This window comes from Balaenoptera physalus (genome assembly GCF_965194825.1).
Source record: "Balaenoptera physalus genome assembly, chromosome: 1".
Classification (NCBI taxonomy): domain Eukaryota; kingdom Metazoa; phylum Chordata; class Mammalia; order Artiodactyla; family Balaenopteridae; genus Balaenoptera; species Balaenoptera physalus.
In genome coordinates this window covers 28,155,501-28,173,396 of record NC_138882.1, presented here as the reverse complement: position 1 = coordinate 28,173,396, position 17,896 = coordinate 28,155,501, and the positions used below count along the sequence as shown (strand labels likewise).

At 35.1% G+C, this 17,896-nt stretch overlaps 1 protein-coding gene across 1 annotated transcript in view; it reads left to right on the top strand.

Annotated features, from left to right (window-relative positions):
- CATSPERE (catsper channel auxiliary subunit epsilon) overlaps positions 1-17,896 on the top strand; it is a 264,070-nt gene that overhangs the window by 63,646 nt on the left and 182,528 nt on the right. Inside the window, 2 exon segments of the mRNA XM_082471320.1 lie at positions 6,121-6,145; positions 17,548-17,625. Of these exon segments, the coding sequence (XP_082327446.1) occupies positions 6,121-6,145; positions 17,548-17,625 (103 nt within the window).

Below are 17,896 nucleotides of genomic sequence, written 5' to 3'. Positions count from 1 at the left end.
AGTATTTTTTTAAAGATAAGGACTTGTTAATGCTGTTTTATTAATTATGTTCTGGCTCTTTTGTATCCCTTTGTTCCTTTCTTCCTCTCTTGCTGTTCTTTTGTGAATTGATGATTTTCCATAATGGTATTCTTTTACTCCCTTCTATTCATCTTGTATGTATCTACTATAACTGGTGTGTGTGTGGTTGAAACATCTTATAGATATAACAGATTGTCTTTTCTTTTTTTTATTGAAATATAGTTGATACACAATACTGTGTTAGTTTCAGGTGTACAACAAAATGATTTAGTTTTATATACATATATTTCTTTCAGATTATTTTCCATTATAGGTTATTAGTAGATTTTGAATATAGTTCCCTGTGCTATACAGTAAATCCTTGTTGCTTATCTATTTTATGTATAGTAGTTTGTATATGTTAATCCCATACTCCTAATTTATACCCGCTTCCCATTCCCCTTTGGTAACCATAAGTTTATTTTGTATGTCTGTGAGTGAGTTTCTGTTTTGTATATAGATTCACTTTATTATTTTTTAGATCCCACATATAAGTGGAATATAATATTTGTCTTTCTCTGACTTACTTCACTAAGTGTAATATTCTCTAGGTCCATCCATTATTGCTGCAAATGGCCATAATTCATTCTTTTTATGGCTGAGTAATATTCCATTGTATATATGTACCACATCTTCTTTATCCATTCCTCTGTTGATGGACATTTAGGTTGCTTCCATGTCTTGGCTATTGTAAATAGTGCTGCTATGAAAATTGGGGTGCATGTATCAAATTAGAGTTTTTGTCTTTTCTGGATATATACCCAGGAGTGGGATAGCTGGATCATATGGTAGCTCTGTTTTTGGTTTTTCAAGGAACTTCCATATTGTTTTCCATAGTGGCTGCACCAATTTGTATTCCCACCAACAATTTAGGAGGTTTACCTTTCCTCCACACCCTCTCCAGCATTTATTAACTGTAGGCTTTTGATGATAGCCATTCTGACCAGTGTAAGGTGATACTTCATTGTAGTTTTGATTTGCATTTCTCTTAATAATTAGCAGCATTCAGCCTCTTTTATGTGCCTGTTGGCCATCTCTATGTATTCTTTGGAGAAATGCCTATTTAGAGGTCTTTTGCCCAATTTTTGATTGGGTTGTTTGTTTTTATGATATTGAGTTGTATGAACCATTTGTATATTTTGGATATTAACCCTTTGTCAGTTGCATCACTTGCAAATATTTCTCCCTTTCCATAGGTTTTATTTTCATTTTGTTGATGGTTTCCTTTGCTGTGCAATAGCTTTTAAGTTTAATTGGATCCCATTTGTTTATTTTTGCTTTTATTTCTTTTGCCTTGGGAGACTGATCTAAGAAAACATTGGTACAATTTATGTCAGAGAATGTTTTGCCTATGTTCTCTTCTAGGAGTTTTATGATGTACTATTTTATATTTAGGTCTTTAAACCATTTTCAGGTATTTTTTAATATGGTGTATGGGAGTGTTCTAATTTCATTGATTTACATGTAGCTGTCCAGCTTTCCCAATACCACTTGTTGAAGAAACTGTCTTTTCACTGTTATATATTCTTGCCTCCTTTGTCACAGATTATTTGACCATAAGTTTGTGGGTTTGTTTCTGAGCTCTCTGTTCCGATCCATTGATCTACATATCTGTTTTTGTGCCAATACCACGTTTTGATTATGTAGCTTTGTAGGATAGTCTGAAGTCTGAGGTTTATGCCTCCAGCTTTGTTCTTTTTCCTCAGGATTACTTTGGCAATTCTGGGTCTTTTGTGGTTCCATATAAGTTTTAGGATTATTTGTCCTAGTTCTGTGAAAAAATGTCATGGGTATTTTGATAGGGATTGCACTAAATCTGTAGATTGCTTTGGGTAGTATGGCCATTTTAACAATATTAACTCTTCCCATCCAAGAGCATGGGCTATCTTTCCATTTCTTTAAATTATCTTCAATTTACTTTATCAGTGTTTTATAGTTTTCAATGTATAGATTTTTCACCTCCTTGGTTAAGTTTGTTCCTATTTTTTTGAATGAGATTTCAACAGGACTGTTTTTTTACTTTCTCTTTCTGATATTTCATTGTTAGTATAAAAATGCAACAGATTTCTATATATTAATCTTTTATCCTGCTACCTTGCTGAATTCATTTATTAGTTCTAATAGTTTTTGTGTGGAGACTTTAGGTTTCTCTATACAGAGTATCATGTCATCTGCAATAGTGACAGTTTTACTTCTTCCCTTCCAATTTGGATATCTTTTATATATGTCTCTTGTCTGATTGCTGTGGGTAGGACATCCAATACTATGTTGAAGAGAAATGGTGAGTGTGGGGATCCTTGTCTTGTTGCAGATTTTAGTGGGAAGGGTTTCAGCTTTTCAGTGTTGAGCATTATGTTGGCTGTGGGTTTGTCATAAATGGCTTTTATTATATTGAGATATGTTCCACATATACCCACTTTGGTGAGAGTTTTTATCTTGAATGGATGTTGAATTTTGTCAAATGCTTTCTCTGTGTCTGTTGAGATGATCATGTGGTTTTTGTCTTTACTTTTCTAAATGAGGTGGCTGTGCTGCTGCCTGAGACCAGGGCTGCCAGATTTGGTGCTAAGCTGCAGTGTGGAGTGGATGGAGCCAGGGCACTCTGACTGGCTTCTTGCCTTATACTCCTGTCCAGGGCCTGTCCACCCGAGATTTAGTGCCTAGCCCCACGTTCTTGTGGTGCAGCCCTGTGTGCACACTGACAGTGTCTGCTACATCTAGACTCACCACCACTGTGTACACATGCTGATAATGGGCTCTGAGGCTCCCCCTAGTCATACCCCAGGTTCTTCAGTTGTCTCTGCTTAGCTAGAGTCCTCTGCCAGGGCCTGTCTGCCCAAGATTCAGTGCTTGTTCACTCTGTATTCTTGTGACATCACCCAGTGTGCCCACTGACAACATCTGCCAGGTTTGATCTTCCGCCCCCATGTGTGCGCTGACAATGATCTCTGCAGTTCTGCCGAGATCATACCCAAGGTGTCCCATCTGTCTCTGCATAGCTAGAATGAATCTTTGCTAGAGTTTGCACCAGGCAGTGGGGTACAGAGAACAGGGCAAGGGTGTTTGCCCCTTCGGACTGGGAAGTGCAGCAAGGCAGCAGCCACCAGTGCAAGCATCTCTCTCCTCCTTGATTGTTAGCAAGCCAGCATGTGTGCACTCCTTGCAAGCAGAGTCTAGGCTTCTCCAGTCCTTCTGTCTCAGTGGATTTTCCAGCAGGTAAGTGGGCTCCCTAGGGCAGCCAGTGAGGACCTTCTCTTCCTTACAGATCCCTTCCATGGGTGCTGGTCCTGACCTGATGTGCTTTTTTTTTTTCTGTCCTACCCAGTTTTGTGGAGATCTTTCTTGCAGTTTTGGTTGTTAGGAGATCTTCTGCCAGTTTTCAGTTAGTCTTCTGTGAGACTTGTTCCACATGTAGATATATTTTTGATGTATTTGTGAGGGAAGGTGAGCTCCACCTCCTCCTACTCTGTTATCTTGATCCCTCTCCAAAATCTGTAACAGATTATTTTAAGCTAATAACTACTTATCTTCTATTGCATACAAAACCTCTACCCTTTTACTATCCCTCCATATTTTATGTTTTTGATGTCATAATTTGCATCTCTTTATATTCTGTTTCTACTAACAAATTATTGTTGCCATAACTGTTTTTAATACATTTTGCCCTTTAACATTTATGCTAGAGGTAAGTGGTTAACACATCACCTTATTACAATATTAACATATTCTGAACCTGACTATATACTTGCCTTTACCAGTGTGTTGGATATTTTCATATGTTTTCATTTTACTAATTAAAGGCCTTTCATTTCGGCTTTAAGAACTTTTCAGTATTTCTTGTGAGACAGATCTTATGATGATGAACTTCCTCAGCTTTTGTTTGTTTGGGAAAAGCTTTATCTTGCATTCATTTTGAAGGACAAATTACCCGGGTAAAGTGTTCTTGGCTGACAGGTTTTTTTTTTTCTTGCAGCACTTTGAATGTATCTCCCTTGGCCTACTCTCCCCTGGCCTGCAAAGTTTTTCCTAGAAATCCACTGTTAGCCTTATGGGGTTTCCCTTTTTGAGAGAATTTTTTTCTCTTGCTGCTTTTTAAATTGTCTTTTTTGTCTTTAATTTTATACAGTTCCATCTTAATGGTCTTGGAAAAGATCATTTGAGATTGAAATCTTGGGATGACCTGTTAGCTTCATGAACTTTGATGTCAAATCTCTCCCCAGGTTTGGGAAACTCTCAGGTATTACACATTTTTAATAAGCCTCTGCCTCTTTCTCCCCATCTTTTCCTTATGGGACTCCAATGATGCATAGATTGTTTCTCTTAATGGTGTCCTATAGATCTCATAGGCTTTGTCATTCCTTTTCATTCTTTTTGCTCTTCTGACTAGATAATTTCAAAAGATCTGTCTTTGAGTTCACTGATTATTTTTTCTGCTTGTTCCAGTCTGCTGTTGAAGCTCTCTTATAAATTCTTCACTGCAGTCATTGTATTCCTCGGCGCCACAATTTGTTTCTTCCTTATGTTTTCTATCTCTTTGTTGAACTTCTCATTTTGTTCTAGTATTGTTTTTCTAATTTCATTAAATTGCTTGTCTTTGTTCTCTCATGGTTCTCTGAGCATCTTTAGAACCCTATTTTGAATTCTTTGTCAGGCTATTCGTATATATATATCCATTTCCTTGGGGGTCATTGCTGGAGTTTACTGTGTTCCTTAAGTGGTGTCATGTTTCCCCGATTCTTCATGGTCCCTGTAGCTTGTGTAGGTGTCTGCACATTTGAAGAAGCAGTCACCACTTCCAGATGTCACAGACTGACTTCATTAAGAAAAGACCTTCACCTGTGGTTGTGCATGCTGGAGCGTGCTGTGACTGCAGGTCTAGTGGTGTGGGGTGCCATGTGCAGGGGCAAGTGGTGGCTCTGGATCCAGTGGGGCATGTTTCATCAGCTCAGGCCACTGGGGTCCAAAACATCAAGAATTGCATTGTTTTTACCAAATGCTGCAGGGTGACCAGGGTGACTGCAAGGGCTATGATCGTCCTCAGCAGTGCCTCCAGGTCCAGTAGCTAGGGACCTAAGCAGGCAGCACTGGTGGCCCAAGCCAGTACTGTGCACATGCTCAGCTGCAGTGGGTTTTAGGTGCCTGTGTACTGACAGGGGATGTTTTTGATAAACTTCATACTTTCTGAACTTTGGGCACATTTGCCTGTCAGGATTTATAGTACTTACTTTCAGTGGCTTGCTTATATAACAGATTGAACATATAAAATATTATTTTCATTATACGGTCTCAGAAACTCACTGCATGCACATTTACTGATTCCCCAAACATCTTCATTTTATTTTGTACCTAATAATGTACTAAACACTATGCACAAATGAAAACACAGTCCTGAGTCATTGACTTTTAGAGATTATATGATTTTAAAAATACAGATATCTTTAAAGTGACAATAATTACTTTCTAAAAAACATATAACTAAACATACAAGTGAATGTTGCTCCTTTCAGAAAATTTACACTGAAAGGCTGATAAATGAAGCATTTGCAGTGCTAATTGATAAATTTGGTTTTGACATAAATTAAAACATATAAACTCTATAGAATTATTTTTTGGGGGGACCATGCTGTGTGGCATGCCGGATTTTAGTTCCCTGACCAGGGATTGAACCTGCATCCCCTGCATTGGAAGCACAGAGTCTTAACCACTGGACCACCAGGGAAGTCCCTAAACTCAATAGACTTTTTAATGTGCATTGATCATGTCAAATTTTTAAAGAACATTAATCATGCAACTTTGGCTATGTGAGCTTACAGTATTATTAAGAAAGTATATAGATTCATGCCCCTCAGCCTTTTGTTGACAACACATGAGGATCAATAATTATATTTAATTATTGACATGAGCTTCTTTTTGACATTTAGCATTTAATCATTTATGTATCTGTGATGGAATATAAAGAGAATATTCAAAGATTTATAAACATGTATGTTGAAAGTAGACTATTCAAACTAATATTTAGCATGCTGTTTACTAAAATATGATTTCTCTTTTTCCCAACAGAAATTTCACTAACAATTTAACCCAGGTAAAACTTTTTAAAGTTTTTGTATATCCTTCATAGATTACTACTATATTATTTCCATCTTATTTCCATATTTACTAGAAGAGGAATTTTCTAAACTAATTTTCAATAAAATTTGCTTAGAGCAGTGGTTACTCAAGTTATAGACTAAGATCCCCTAGGTCTTCACAGACCTTTTTAGAAGGTCCACGAGGTCAGTGCTTTTCCAGCTACATATCTGTGTGAGGATAGATTTCCCCCCATATACTTCCACCAAAATAACATATACCAACAGCTTGACTGTAAGAGCACCGATGATAAGCCAGCTCTCTTCTATTAAAGCAGATATTAAAGAGATTTTACAATGTAAAATGTAAAACAACCAATCTTCTTGCTATTTTTTATCTTGGAAAATAATTTTTTTCATAAAAATATGTTAGTTAATGTTAATATGTAATAGGTTTATCATAAATTTTAAAATAAATTAATAAATATCTTTAAGTATTCTCAATTTTAATTTGTTATATGGTAATAAATATTGATAGAGCTAACCCACATAAAACAAAAGCTCTGTGGGATTCTCAATAATTTTTAAGCCTATGAAGGGGTTTTGAGATCCAAAAGTTTTGACATCTGGATTGGAGGCTGATTAGAAGTATGACAGAGAGATATATTCAAAAATTTGAAAATTGAAATAAGGTGGTAATATTTGGAAACTTAAGCTCTATAAATATTTTCATTTTCTCAACGTAGTGATTTAATGGAAAGAAGAGGCAGAAAAATAAGAAGAAGAAATAAACTTCCTGTATTGGATCAAGATGGTTGAATGAGCTCATGTGTTCATATGTATCCCTATCCCAGTCCCAGCTGACATTATAGGATTATTTATTAAGTCTATAACTACAACAATGCAAAAAAAGGAAGAAAGTATTATCAGTGGATAAGGAATTTTAAGACAGAAAATAGAGAGAAACTTCTAAAAGTAGAATACCTATTACAGACCCAGATAATGCAGAATAGCCTCCATCTCACTCAAAACATATAGAAATGCCTTTACAAAATACCTGTGTATAATACTAGTGTAGACTTTTACATTAATATTGGTATGCTTGTGTATAGAATTTAAAAGCAAGTAAAGGAATTTCCTAGTTGTCAGAAGTAACTAAAGAACTAAAACCCAGGGTTAGAGAAGAATGAATTCTGAAGTAAGGTAATTAGAAAGAATATAAGCCCTAGTAGACAAAGGGTCATGTTTCAACATGTGTATGGGAATAGAAAATGAAGCCTCCAACCTATGGGAGAGGGAGGAGCTGAAACTAACCTCCCTACATGAAGCTAGGATTTATGAAAGGTCTGTAAAATGAGAACTAGTAAGGGTTCACTCACTGTCTTAGAGTAATTGCAAATAAATGATACATCCTTTTGAGGGCCGTAAATGGACAAGGAGTTACCTTCACAGAGTTTCAGGTGGATTCCCAAGTTAAACACCTCTCAAGAGGTTGGGGAACCTAGAGCCGAGTGGTAAACACAAAAATGCAAGCAGTGAAACACATAGGGCCCAGGCAGAGGTGATTATAAAATCCATTTCATAACCAAGGGTATAGGACTCTCATAGAAAACAAACCCTCTGAAAATAATCTCAAAATAAAAGGTATAAACCACAAAAAAGACAAAACTGCCTGGAATAGACACACACATAAAAATGGAGAAAGTTCATACTTTTCAAAACTAAAGATGAGAACCATCTGAAAGATTATTAACTCCATATTTTGAATGCTCACAAAGATAAAAGAAGGGATAAAAACAAAGAAAACAAGAATAAGGATTATGCATAATTGTACATTAAAAAGTATCCTATATAAATGTCTTCAGATGAAAAAATAGGCATCTAAAAACAAAAATTCAGGTTAAATAGAAGACTAGATACATTTGAGAAAATTGCAGAATTAGTGATTTGGAATGGGAATCATGCAGAATGTAGAACATAAAAATGAAAAGATGGAAAAGCGTCTATGAACTATGAACCTGCAGCCTGCGAAAAGTAGACCCCAAACACAGTAAGTTAAACAAAATGAGAAGACAGCGAAATATGCAGCAGATGAAGGAGCAAGGTAAAAACCCACCAGACCAAACGAATGAAGAGGAAATAGGCAGTCTACCTGAAAAAGAATTCAGAGTAATGATAGTAAAGATGATCCCAAATCTCAGAAATAGAATGGAGAAAATACAAGAAACATTTAACAAGGACCTAGAAGAACTACAGAGCAAACAATGATGAACAACACAATAATGAAATTAAAAATACTATACAAGGAATCAATACCAGAATAACTGAGGGAGAAGAATGGATAAGTGAGCTGGAAGACAAAATGGTGGAAATGAATACTGAGGAGCAGAATAAAGAAAAAACAATGAAAAGAATTGAAGAGAATCTCAGAGACCTCTGGGACAACACTAAACGCACCAACATTCAAATTATATGGGTCCCAGAAGAAGAAGAGAAAAAGAAAGGGACTGAGAAAATATTTGACAAGATTATAGTTGAAAACTTCCCTAACATGGGAAAGGAAATAGTCAAGTCCTGGAAGCGCAGAGATCCCATACAGGGTAAATCCAAGGAGAAACAAACCAAGACACATATTAATCAAATGATCAAAAATTAAATACAAAGAAAAATATTAAAAAGCAGCAATGGAAAAGCAACAAATAACATAAAAGGGAAACCCCATAAGGTTAACAGCTGATCTTTCAGCAGAAACTCTGCAAGCCAGAAGGGAGTGTCAGGACATATTTAAAGTGATGAAAGGGAAAAACCTGAAAGCAAGATTACTCTAGCCAGCAAGGATCTCATTCAAATTCAATGGAGAAATCAAAAGCTTTACAGACAATCATAAGTTAAGACAATTCACCACCAAACCAGCTTTCCAACAAATGCTAAAGACACTTCTCTAGGAAGGAAACACAAGAAGAAACAGACCTACAAAACCAAACCCAAAACAATTAAAAAAATAGTAATATGAACATATATATCGATAACTACCTTAAATGTAAATGGATAAAATGCTCCCACCAAAAGACATAGACTGGCTGAATGGATACAAAAGCAAGACCCATATATATGCTGTCTACAAGAGACCCACTTCATACCTAGGGACACATACAGACTGAAAGTGAGGGAATGGAAAAAGATATTGCATGCAAATGAAAATCAAAAGAAAGCTGGAGTAGCAAAACTCATATCAGACAAAATACACTTTAAAATAAAGACTATTACAAGAGACAATGAAGGAAACTACATAATGATCAAAGGATCAATCCAAGAGGAAGATATAACAATTGTAAATATTTATGCACCCAACACAGGAGCACTTCAATACATAAGGCAAATGCTAACAGCCATAAAAGTGGAAATTGACAGTAACACAATAATAGTAGGGGACATTAACACGCCAGTTACACCAATGGACAGATCATCCAAATAGAAAATAAATAAGGAAACACAAGCTTTAAATGACACATTAGACCAGATGGTCTTAATTGATATTTATAGGACATTCCATCCAAAAACAACAGTTCTCAAGTGCACATGGAACATTCTCCAGGATCATATCTTGAGTCACAAATCAAGCCTCGGTAAATTAAAGAAAATTGAAATTGTATCAAGTATCTTTTCTGACCACAGCACTATGAGACTAGATATCAATTACAGAAAAAAAAAACTGTAAAAAATACAAACACACAGAGGCTAAACAATATGCTACTAAATAACCAAAAGATCACTGAGGAAATCAAAAAATACCTAGAAACAAATGACACTGAAAACATGATGACCCACAATCTATGGGATGCAGCAAAAGCAGTTCTAAGAGGGAAGTTTATAGCAATGCAATCCTATCTCAAGAAACAAGAGAAATCTCAAACAACCTAATCTTACACATAAAGCAATTAGAGAAAGAACAACAACAACAACAAAAAAAGCACAAAGTTAGCAGAAGGAAAGAAATCGTAAAGATCAGATCAGAAATAAATGAAAAAGAGATGAAGGAAACAATAGCAAAGATCAATAAAACTAAAAGTTGGTTCTTTGAAAGATAACCAAAATTGATAAGCCATTAGCCAGACTCATCAAGAAAAATAGGGAGATGACTCAAATCAACAGAATTAGAAATGAAAAAGAACTAACAACTGACACTGCAGAAATACAAAGGATCATGAGAGACTACTACAAGCAACTCTATGCTAATAAAATGGACAACCTGGAAGAAATGGACAAATTCTTCGAAAACTACAACCTTCCAAGACTGAACCAGGAAGAAATAGAAAATATGAACAGACCAATCACTAGCACTGAAATTGAAACTGTGATTAAAAATCTTCCAACAAAGAAAAGCCCAGGACCAGATGGCTTCACAGGCGAATTCTAGCAGACATTTAGAGAAGAGCTAACCCCTATCCTTCTCAAACTCTTCCAAAATATAGTGGAGGGAGGAATACTCCCAAACTTGTTCTATGAGGCCACCATCACCCTGATACCAGCACCAGACAAAGATGTCACAAAGAAAGAAAACTACAGGCTAATTTCACTGATGAACATAGATGAAAAAATCCTCAACAAAATACCAGAAAACAGAATCCAGCAACACATTAAAAGGATCATACACCATGATCAAGTGGGGTTTATCCCAGGAATGCAAGGATTCTTCAATATATGCAAATCAATCAATGTGATACACCATCTTAACAAATTGAAGGATAAAAACCAAATGATAATCTCAATAGATGCAGAAAAAGCTTTCAACAGAATTCAACACCCATTTATGATAAAAACTCTCCAGAAAGTTGGCATAGAGGGAACCTACCTCAACATAATAAAGGCCATATACAACAAACCCACAGCAAGCATCATACTCAATGGTGAAAAACTGAAATCATTTCCTCTAAGATCAGGAAAAAGACAAGGGTGCCCACTCTCACCACTATTATTCAACATAGTTTTGGAAATTCTAGCCACAGCAGTCAGAGAAGAAAAAGAAATTAAAGGAATACAAATCCGAAAAGAAGAAGTAAAGCTGTCACTGTTTGCAGATGACATGATACTATATATAGAGAATCCTAAAGATGCTACCAGAAAACTACTAGAGCTAATCAATGAATTTGGTAAAGTAGCAGGATACAAAATTAATGTACAGAAATCTCTTGCATTCCTATACACTAACAATGAAAAATCTGAAAGAGAAATTAAGGAAACAATCCCAGTTAACATTGCAACAAAAAGAATAAAATACATAGGAATAAACCTACCTAAGGAGACAAAAGACCTGTATGCAGAAAACTGTAAGACACTGATGAAAGAAATCAAAGACGATACAAACAGATCGAGAGATATTTCCTGTTCTTGGATTGGAAGAATAAACATTGTGAAAATGACTGTACTACCCAAAGCAATCTGCAGATTCAATGCAATCTCTATCAAACTACCAATGTCATTTTTCACAGAACAAGAACAAAAAATTTCACAATTTGTATGGAAACACAAAAGACCCCAAACAGCCAAAGCAATTCTGAGAAAGAAAACGGAGTGGGAAGAATCAGACTCCCTGACTTCAGACTATACTACAAAGCTACAGTAATCAAGACACTACGGTACTGGCACAAAAACAGAAATATAGATCAATGGAACAGGATAGAAACCCAGAGATAAACCTATGCACATATGGTCACTTTATCTTTGTTGAAGGAGGCAAGAATGTACAATGGAGAAAGGACAACCTCTTCAATAAGTGGAGCTGCGAAAACTGGTCAGCTACATGTAAAAGAATGAAATTAGAGCACTTCCTACCACGATACACAAAAATAAACTCAAAATGGACTAAAGACCTAAAAGTAAGGCCAGACACTATAAAACTCTTAGAGGAAAACATAGGCAGAACACTCTATGATATAAATCACAGCAAGATCCTTCTGACCCACCTCCATGAGTAATGGAAATAAAAGCAAAAATAAACAGATGGGACCTAATGACACTTAAAAGCTTTTGCATAGCAAAGGAAACCATAAACAAGACAAAAAGACAACCCTCAGAATGGGAGGAAATATTTGCAAACAAAGCAAGTGACAAAAGGATTATTCTCCAAATATATAAGCAGCTCATGCAACTCAATATCAAAAAAACAAACAACCCAATCCAAAAATGGGCAGAAGACCTAAATAGACATTTCTCCAAAGAAGATATACAGTTTGCCAACAAACACATGAAAGGATGCTCAACATCACTAATCAGAGAAATGCAACTCAAAACCACAATGAGGTATCATGTCACATGGGTCAGAATGGCCTTCATCAAAAAATCTACAAACAATTAATGCTGGAGAGGGTGTGGAGAAAAGGGAACCCTCTTCCACTGTTGGTGGGAATGTAAATTGATACAGCCACCATGGAGAGCTGTATGAAGGTTCCTTAAAAAAGTAAAAATAGAACTACCATATTACCCAGCAATCCCACTACTGGGCATATACCCTGAGAAAACCATAATTCAAAAAGAGACGTGTACCATAATGTTCACTGCCACACTATTTACAATAGCCAGGACATGGAAGCAACCTAAGTGTCCATCGACAGATGAATGGATAAAGAAGATGTGGCATATATATACAATGGAATATTACTCAGCCATAAAAAGAAATGAAATTGAGTTATTTGTAGTGAGGTGGATGGACCTAGAGCCTGTCATCCAGAGTGAAGTAAGTCAGAAAGAGAAAAACAAATACCATATGCTAACACATATATATGGAATCTAAGAAAAAAAAAAACGGTTCTGATGAACCTAGGGGCAGGACAGGAATAAAGATGCAGACGTAGAGAATGGACTTGAGGACAAGGGGAGGTAGGGTTGGGGAAGCTGGGACGAAGTGAGTAGCATTGACATATATACACTACCCGATGTAAAATAGATAGCTAATGGGAAGCAGCTGCATAGCACAGGGAAATCAGCTCCATGCTTTGTGACCACCTAGAGGGGTGGGATATGGAGGGTGGGAGGGAGGCTCAAGAGGGAGGGGAGGGCTTCCCTGGTGGCACAGTGGTTGAGAATCTGCCTGCCAATGCAGGGGACACAGGTTCGAGCCCTGGTCTGGGAAGATCCCACATGCCGTGGAGCAACTGGGCCCGTGAGCCACAATTACTGAGCCTGCGCGTTTGGAGCCTGTGCTCTGCAACAAGAGAGGCCACGATAGAGGCCCACGCACTGTGATGAAGAGTGGCCCCCTTGCCGCAACTAGAGAAAGCCCTCGCACAGAAATGAAGTCCCAACACAGCCATAAATAAATTAATAAAATTTTAAAAAAAGAGGAAGGGGATATGGGGATATATGTATACATATAGCTGTTGCACTTTGTTATACAGCGCAAACTAACACAACATTGTAAAGCAATTATAGTCCAATAAAGATATGAAAAAAAATTAAATACTCAACAACCATTTCTAATAAAAACACTAAGCAAAACAAGTTTAGAAGGAAACTACTTAATTCTAATAAAAAAATTTACTTCCCAAATAACTAACAATAATTGTTATAAATTATGAGATATTTCTAATTCAATTAAAATCAGGAACTGGACGGATATGCTCATAATCACCATTATTACTTAATATTGTCTTGAACATAATAGTGTAAGTAATAAAATAAGAAAAAGAAGTGTACAATATTTTAAATTCATAATAGCAGTACAGACTATAAAATACTTAAGAATAAATATAAGAAGACACAGAACCTGTATCAAGAACTACACTCAAATTTTGTTGAATGGCTTAAAAAAGATGTTTTTTAAAGTTTCTAACTGGACACCAGAGTCCAATTTTTGATTGAAAAAATATGTTAAAATTTATATGGAATGATATAGTAAACTAAGCTGTCTTCTTGGAAGAAAACAAAAGTAGAATCCTTGCTTACACCACATACAAAAGAGAAAAATTCCCTTGGCATATAAGACAAATGTAAAGCAGAAAACCCTGGACGGATTGCAGGAGAATCTTGAAGCTGTACTATATGGAATCAAGGGAAATCTTATTCAAGATTGGAAACCAGAATCTATGAATAAAAGGTAGTCATAATTGAAAATGTGAAAATTAAAAACTTTATCACAGTAGTGCCATAAACAAAGTCAACTTAAACAACAAGTAGTTATGAAAAAATTTTGCAACATAGATGACACTACACAGCTAATATCCCTAGTGTTGAAAAGAGATGGAGGGACGTAAGTTTTGAGAAATGATTCTACGTTATCTTACACATACTTGACAACTTATACTCAAGAGTATAAATATATATTCTAAGTATATACTTAGCAATTCTACTCCAGTAGAATAAGTATAAGTGTATACTGAAGAGAAACTCTTGCACTCATGCCTCAAGAGACATTTTCAAAAATGCTGGGGGGTGGGATGAATTGGGAGTTTGGGATTGACATATATACACTACTATGTATAAAATAGATAACTAATGAAAACCCACTGTATAGCACAGGGAACGCTACTTCGTGCTCTGTGGTGACCTAAATGGGAAGGAAGTCCAAAAAAGAGGGGATATATATATATATATATATGTATGGCTGATTCACTTTGCTGTACAGCAGAAACTGACACAGCAGTGTAAAGCAACTATACTCCAATAAAACAAAAACAAAAACGCTCATAGTAGAATTGCTCATAAAATTCATCCATCCCAAACAGAAAGAATCCAAATGCCCATTAACAGAAAAATGGAAAAATTGTGGTATTTTCACATAATGGAATTTTAAATAGTAATGAAAACGAATGAGCTCAGTTATGAGCAATAACATGAATAAATCCTAGTTACATAATCTTGAAAGAAAAAAAAAAAGCAGGCCCTAGGGGGTTATGTGTGGGCTGATCAAGTTCAAAAATCTATCATTATATTAATGAAAAATAAACACAGAATTCAGGAAAGTGAGTACCTCTGGGCAGAAACAGAGAACCTGAAAAGGGAGGAATATATAAGTAAATGAAAGATTTGTAAGGTTCTAGGTCTCGAGTTGGATGGTGGGTTCCTGGTTTTCATTTTACTAATTTAAAATTTAAATAATTGCATAAAACCATTATACATTATACATTATACATTATACATAATTGCATATGCCAATAACGATAGTGTGTCATGGACTGAGGATTGTGATTATTCTAATTCTGTGTCTGTATACCTAAAGTCCAAACAAAACAAAGAGCTCTTACAAATGATAAGAATATGGTAAGTGCCAATAGAAGAATGTAAAGAAGCTATGTACACAAAAGCAAATCTAAGAAACATGAAAAGATGCTGAGCTTCATTTCATCTCAAGAAAATTCAAATTAAATTAACAATGAAATGTCACACTCATCACACTAGTAAAACTTGAACAAGGGAAAATAGCTATTGCTAGAGGGGATCTGGGCAAAAGGGTGCACTCAAACTTTGCTGGTGGAAAGTGTGAGGAGTTAGAGCCTTATTCACATTTTTGGAGAGCAATATGGAAACATCTATTAAAATTAAAAATATATATACCATTTGGATCAATAATCCCACTCCTGGGAATATACTCCACAGAAATAAAACCTCTAGTATATACGGCTCTATGGAAAAGGATCTATATTTTGCAGCATTGTAATAGTGGTAAAGCAAAGCAAAACAAAACAAAACTGGAGCCACAGTAAATCTCCATTATTAGAGACATTGATCTGTAAATTACAGTATAAGCACATCATAGAATATTGTTCAGGCATTAAAAGAGTTGACACTGGGGAATTTCAATGATGTATACTTGTGTGAAAAAAAGGGAGAATGTGGAAAGTGTGTATAATGTGATCCAATGTTCTTTTTAAAAAAAATGTCTTAAGATGCCTCTTTTAAAAAATACATGTACGCATGTATTTGTGTATATCTCTGCAAATGCATAGCATGGAGAAAAATAACAAAAAGTAAATACTAGCTGTTAACTCAAATTACATAGGTTGAGAGAAGATTACTATAGGTAAAGGGAATATAAAAGGGAGGGAAGGAGGGAGGGAGGAAGGGTAGCCATATATAGGGACAATATACAATCTAAGGCAAATAGATTTAATAGGATAAAGAGGGATGCCACATAATTATAAAAGTAATAAAGTTTTCATATGTACATATATGTCTATGTAACCACCACACAGATCAAGATATAGAACATATAGAACATTCTTTACATTAAAAACTTCTACAAATTAATAAATAAAAGACTTAACAGCCCAATAGAAAATGAGCGAAGGAAATGAGCAAATAGTTCACCAGAAGGGAAATAGAAATAGGACTTGAATATATGGAAAGATGCTCAAACTTTCTCATGATAAAAGAAATGCAGATTAAAACTGCATCAACATACCATTTTTCATCCATCGACTGACAATATCCAAATGTATGACAACACATCATGTTGGGAAGGCTGTGAAGAAAGAAGAGATCTCATACATTGCTGGTGAGAAGGTATATTGTTGCAACTGCTATGGAGAACAATTCAGCAGTATCTACAAAAATTACAGATGCGTATACTCTATGACTCAACAATTCCACTTTTAGGAATACTCAAAAGTACAAAATAATATATGTTCAGAGTTGCTCATTATAACTTTGTAATGACAAAGGATATAAACAAATATTTATTAGTAGGTTACTTGTTAAATTATGGTTCCTCCATAATTTGTAATAATATGTAAAATAATATGAAAGATTAATGAGAATATTTAAAGATCTCTAAGATATAACTTTAAGTGAAGAATATAATGTTCAAAAATGCATTTAGCACACTAGCATTTATATAAAAAGGAGAAAAATAACACTGGTTATGCACAAAAATTTTATAGAAATACAAAAAAACTTACCAATAGTAGTTACTTGCAGGGTATAGTAGACTTGTGGGAACTGAGTGATGAAGTACAGGGTGGGAGAGACAATTTTCACTGTATTTTTAATATAATTTATTTTTATAATAGAATAAATTGTCTATTCAAGAAGAAAACAATAAAAAGAATTAGATCTACATCTATTGAAATGGCTATGGTGTATTAAGTGACAAAAGCACATTATAAATAACATGAATAGTGTAATCTCATTTTTGTAAAAAGTGTATGAGTGTGTGGGGAGGCTGCTGTGTCTGTGGGTGTAGAAAAAGACATATAAGCATTCATACAAAATTTTAACATTAGTTACCTCAGGAGTGTAGAGGATGTTATTAATTCTTTGGACTGTTTCTCTTGTTAAAAACAACACATATTACTTTTGATATTTTTAACTGAGATATTCGAAATTTTAAAAACAAATGAAAACATTTTTATGGTTATGTTTTGCCACAACTAAAAATAAAATTTGTCCAAAGTGTCAAGAAATGCAACCACATTTTATTTCGTAGGTTATCGTTATATGGATATACGATCCAGAAAACGCAGACCCTAGTGAATTGCTATGGAATGCAAATGAACCTTCCCTAGTAGGTGGAAACATTATTATTATCATAGATAAAATAATATGCTACATTTCTTTTTTAAGGGCTGTGAATAATTTATATTAAGCAGCCTAGAACTAGATACATTTTAATTATCCATTAAATTTAGTTTAGTCATTATAGTGATTTTGAACTTGTGCTCGATTTCTACAATTATAAATCTTTCTTTAGAATTCTTACTGAGCATTCTCCGTATTTTCTATGACTTCATTATTCATAAAGAGGCTGACCGTTAAAATGCTTTAAAAGTGTTTCT